We start from the raw sequence: 5,448 nt of genomic DNA on the forward strand, positions 1-5,448 counted from the left end.
CATTGTGCAGGGACAACTCCAAGACCTTCTCTAGGCCTTGTTTTTGTCATGGATTGTGATTTCCATAGCTACAACCAGCTTTTGGAGGAGAAACCCCAGGTGTACACATGGTGAACACCAGTACCCTATATAGCCTCCATCTACATCTACTCCTGCAGGGCCATCATTTGTTCAGCATCAGGGAACCAGTGGTGCCCAGGATTCATCCTAGAAGAAACCTTTGACATAGAAGATTGACCCCTGTGAACAAATGGCTCTGCAATCCCAATCTGCATATCCTCAGTAGGTCAGAGAAAAATGCATGGTAAAACCAGCCAGGGTGGCTGGAACCTCACCAAGTAGCCTGTCTCACCAGTTCCTCTCCATTTTAAGTGCTGAACGTTTCCTGAGATCAGGCTGATACTTTGGGAGCATTCACATCCTTTCTCTTCCACACTGCCTCGTGCTCTCTGAGCTCAGAGCTTTCCTCATCCTGGCAAGCCAGACCAGGCAGTGAACCAGGGCAGAAACCTTCCTTTAGACCTAAGCTGCGAAAGTCTTAGCCCTTGATCTCAAACTAAAACAACCATGAAGTGCTGTTCTTTGGTATTAAATCAGTAATTAAATCAGTAATTAAAGTTAGTGATATAGTAATGAAATAAAGTAATTTCTTTCTGATTCTCTGATCTAGGATGTGAAGTTGTACCAGATGTAAATGTGGCAGCAAAGAAGTTTGGAATCAAATTACTAATTCCTGTTGCTGATGGCATGAACGAAGTATATTTAAGATGTGATAACGTGAGTAATAAGACAAGGGAAAGTTTGGGTTCCACACTGATTGGCAGACTGTCTAGAAGAATTGTATTGGCAGATTGTTCTCGAACTGACGTAGAAAAATAAAGATGCTGCAGAGAGTTTGTTGGCTAAATCTTTAGTTAAATTTCAGAATCATGTGGTGGCCTAGCAAATACATAATGGTTATGGGGACACAAGGACAATAATCCTGTGTTGATCATCTGTTGCCAAGTAAAGCTGGTAGCGAGAAAAAATGAAAAAACTACCAAAAAAGTAAAAAGAGGTTACAGTAATTTGTTCCAATGTTTTCAGAAAACTGAGGATTGGATTTTGTTTTCTTTTTTCCTTAATTAGAACTCTCCCCATTCAGATCAGGGCAGTGTGATAAGGATCTTACATTTGTTTTCAATTTCACTTTATTTCATTTGTATTGAGATACATCCACCCAAATTGTGCAAAAATGTCCATTGGGGGAGAACTAGTCATGCAATAAAATTCCCAAGAGAATCTACTCCAAAGTACTGGATTTCTTTGAAAATTGAAACCCTAACTCTTCTGCAAAGGCAGTCTTGTAGGTGGAAGTAGTCCAATGAGGGAGGAACAGCAGTGTAAATCCCTTATCTCTGCTGCAGGAGAACCAGTACGCTCGGTGGATGGCTGCCTGCGTTTTGGCCTCGAAGGGCAAAACCATGGCCGACAGCTCTTACCAGCCTGAGGTCCAGAAGATCCTTTCATTTCTAGAGATGAAGAACTGGACCATGTGTCCCCAGACTGCCTCTGAGACAGAAAGTGTAGATATGAAACCAGAATGCTTCGTCTCACTACGTTATACCAAAAAATACAAGTCCAAGCAGGTATCCTGAGCACAGCTCGATGGTTGGGTGGTTCCGGGGTAGCTCAGGCTGGATTGAAGCAGCGTTTGGAAGTCATGCAGTAGAATCACCTTGCAATGCTCATTTGTCCTTTTGCAAGAGGCCTTTTCTTTAATATGAACACAGGGTGTTCATTGCCTTGGCACCTTTAGCAAACATCTCTCCTACATCCACACCCCTGCCTAAGTCACCCATCATGTTCTGCTCCTGAAACATTGTCACTGCAAAGTCTCTTCAGAGTAAGAAAGGAAGGGTTTTAGGACAGGAAGCTACTGTCTGCATCTTAAACAGGGTCTTCCTGTCCTAGGTTCCTCTCCTTCCTCTCCACATAATTCCTTGTCCACTGTTCTTGCTGTAAAGGAGCTCAGCCTGCCCATCCTGAGGACAGTCTCCAGAGCAGTAAATGGAGCTAGACCAGTGCAGCACAAACCCAGACCCAAGACCTTGCTGCACTGTTCTGCCCTTGGCACTCAGGATCTGTCCCCAAGTGCTCTCTGTGGTGCATGTGCACAAATAGTGACGACCAAGTGTCTGAAGGCAGCATCAGAGCTAATGATGTTTGATTCAGTGAAAGCAAGGGGATTTTTGTTCTCTAGTCAACTGAAAACTTTCTCTCTTCCTGTGTTTCCCAGTTAACTGCTCGTATTCTGGAAGCCCACCAAAATGTATCCCAGATGTCCCTAGTGGAGGCCAAGCTGCGTTTTATTCAAGCCTGGCAGTCCCTTCCTGAATTTGGCTTATCCTACTACATCGTAAGGTAATCACACAGTCGTGTCAAGCTGCCATAACATGGTCACACTCAGTGATTTGCAGAAAGTTCCGACTCCCTGCTCTGGAAACATTCTCTATTCTTTCCCCACCTCTTTTTAATTCTGGTGACTTCCATACTGCTGGGTTTTTTCTATAGCAGTAGCACCCAATAGCTCCATTCCTGGAGTGAGACTCTCAATTACATCTGCCATCATACAGAGCTGTGGGGTTTTGCCTGAGGTAACATATTACCAGGATTAAACTCTGATTTATATAAACTCACTAAAATGTAAAAAAATGCACATCTCATTGGTGTGCTCAGGTATGCAGTGTGTGTTCACTCTGACCCCTGCTCATTGGAATATGATAATATGCTAATTTCTTTGGCATTTCATTAAGGAAGCAGCAAAGGATTCCTTTTTTAGGCTAATCTAAAAGAGCAGTCAGCACAAGAAATGTCCTGTTGTGTTCACAGCAGCTTCCCTGGACACCTCCCTTGAACTGAGAGTTCAAGGACTGATCTTCAGTCTTGTCTCAACAAAATACCAAAACACTGAAAAGTACTCACACAACTGTACTTGGAGGCACCTTCCTTAATTTGTGCCTAAGACCTCTCACAGGGCTAGTTAGAAATCAAGTGGTATAAACTGAACCAGGTGGGAACTGTTCTCTGTCACAGAGGCCAACTGGCATGGAACAGCCCACATCTGGAATATTAAACTCTGACCTCCCCAAACCCAGTAACCTCATGTGAACTACCAGATCATGTTGGTCCTTGGACGTTGCAGATATCCTCAAAGGTTTTGGTTTATTTTTCAGGTTTAAAGGGAGCAAAAAGGATGATGTGCTTGGGGTGTCCTATAACAGGCTGATACGTATAGATATGGCCACAGGAGACCCTATCACAACGTGGAGGTTCTCCAGCATGAAACAGTGGAATGTGAACTGGGAAATCCGCCAGGTAAACATGGAACAGCTCTGCCTTCAGTCATTGCATGTCAGACTCTGGAAGATGCTTTCAGAAAATATTTTCAAACCTCAGTGAAAAGATTTTGAGCATGTTGTGACATGTTATTAAATAAGCTCTCTGAAGCTATTCTTAATGGAGTCTGGAATGAAAAATCAGAAGCTAAAAGACTGCCAGTTTGAAAGGTTCCTGCCAAACTTATTTTTTACAACTTGCCCTTGATTTTGATGGGATGAAATACAGAGACTCCAAGGTGAATTCCAACCTGTTATGCTTATTGCTCTGTCAGTGAAAATCTCATTTTAATGCTCTGTATAGTCTAGGTCATGTGTCATCCTCTAAGCTGTTGTGATTCAGTCTCTGTTACAGAATGAGGGTACAGGAACCCAGTTTGCCTTTCAAATCCCAAACTGAGATTGCAAGGCCACAGTGTGAGCAGCTCCGTGTCAGTATGTGGTCCCTGATTTTGGGCTTCAAAGCTTGCAGTCAGCTCTGTAAATTGCAGATTTCTGGGGTGGAACTAGTATGATGTAAATTCAAGCAGCCTGGAAACTGTTCCTGCTTGTAGGGTTTTCCACATCCATGTGCTGGAACCAGGAGAGATCAGATGAAATCCCTATTGCTGTCCTGCAGTATTCTGTGCCAGAGCCTGTAAGCCTGGGTCAAGTTGAAGGATTTAGTTTAAATTCACTTCAAAACAGGCAGAATCCACCGTTAGCAACCATGTTGAGTTTGCTGCATTTTAGAAGTAACAGTAGCTGTAAGCCAAAACCTGGACTGCACGTGATAACGGACAGATTAAACATTATTGGTTAAGTGAACAAAGAGTCAGGAGTGCCACTCCTGCTTTTCCCGATGTTCACTCTATTTGCCATTAGAACAGTAGCTAAAAGCACAATTTTGTTGCCTGCCTGAACGAGCAGAAAGATTTTTGACCACAAGAGGGCCCCGATAGAACAGGAAATTAGCAAACAAGCAGCCAAACACCCTCAACATCCAGCAGCCCCCCGAAATCTTGGTTAGCAGAGCCGGGTCCTGCTTTATCACGGTATTTGTGATCCAGCTCTAGTATCACACTTGCTCTTTCTTCCCAGATGCAGTTTATCTGTGTTTGATTTTGCCATATATGTTTTCTTTAGGTTGCAATCGAGTTTGACCAGAATGTATCCATTGCTTTCACGTGTCTGAGTGCAGACTGCAAAGTCATCCATGAGTACATTGGGGGCTACATCTTCTTGTCAACACGTTCCAAAGACCAGAACGAAACACTGGATGAAGATCTCTTTCATAAATTAACTGGAGGTCAGGAATGAGATGAAGTAAACCCCCTTCCCTCTGCCTGCTTCTTCTTACAGCTAAGAAGACCAGAGATTGAAGAAAAATCTCTCTGATTGTTAACTGCTGGCTAATAATTATTGTACATGTCAATTAATATTGTAATATGACTGGAACTGTTTACAGTTTTTGTTAAATATTGAAGCTGTTGAATGAAGTATGGCAAATCCATGATTCTTATGAAAAAATGATCTTTGTTTTCCTTTTGTACAGCTTTATGTTTTTAAATAAACAATGTCTAACCACTGGGCATTTTTTTATCTAGTATTTTTAATTGCAGCAATCTATTGTAACAGATATGTAACTTGGGGATATTGTACCGTGAATTTTCTTCTGTTACAGCAATGCAACTTCCCCAGTTAAACTGGCCATTGCTAAAGACCCCAGCATTTATCAGAACTAAAGCTGAATAAATACATATTTTGAAGCTCTATGACTTGTCTAACACTTGTACTGAGACCACAAAACATTCCATCAGTGTTCCAAAGTCCTGCAGACTTAAGCTATCGAAACTCACGTAGTCATTACGCAGTTGTTCAAAAATGTAGCACCCATGTGTATCTTCATCCACTTAGTGGTTCCCTTAAAGCCATAGAAGCTATTAAGAAATCATCTTGGCAAAACTGGATTCAAAACATTGATCTTTTCAGGAACACTGTTAATTACCTTCTTGAAAAAAAGTGCTTTTTAAGTACTATTTAAAATTATTTGCCTGTTAAAATGCCTCTGAGTGTGGGTCTTTTATTTCCT

At 42.1% G+C, this 5,448-nt stretch overlaps 1 protein-coding gene across 1 annotated transcript in view; it reads left to right on the forward strand.

The window, feature by feature from the left end:
- FERMT1 (fermitin family member 1) overlaps positions 1-4,676 on the forward strand; it is a 14,030-nt gene extending 9,354 nt beyond the window's left edge. Inside the window, exons 10-14 of the mRNA XM_009083678.1 lie at positions 671-777; positions 1,407-1,628; positions 2,279-2,403; positions 3,216-3,357; positions 4,503-4,676. Coding sequence (XP_009081926.1) covers positions 671-777; positions 1,407-1,628; positions 2,279-2,403; positions 3,216-3,357; positions 4,503-4,676 — 770 coding nt within the window. The remainder of the gene's footprint in view (positions 1-670; positions 778-1,406; positions 1,629-2,278; positions 2,404-3,215; positions 3,358-4,502) is intronic.
- Positions 4,677-5,448: the final 772 nt, after the last annotated feature.

This window comes from Acanthisitta chloris, unplaced genomic scaffold (assembly GCF_000695815.1).
Source record: "Acanthisitta chloris isolate BGI_N310 unplaced genomic scaffold, ASM69581v1 scaffold28711, whole genome shotgun sequence".
In the NCBI taxonomy this organism is placed as follows: domain Eukaryota; kingdom Metazoa; phylum Chordata; class Aves; order Passeriformes; family Acanthisittidae; genus Acanthisitta; species Acanthisitta chloris.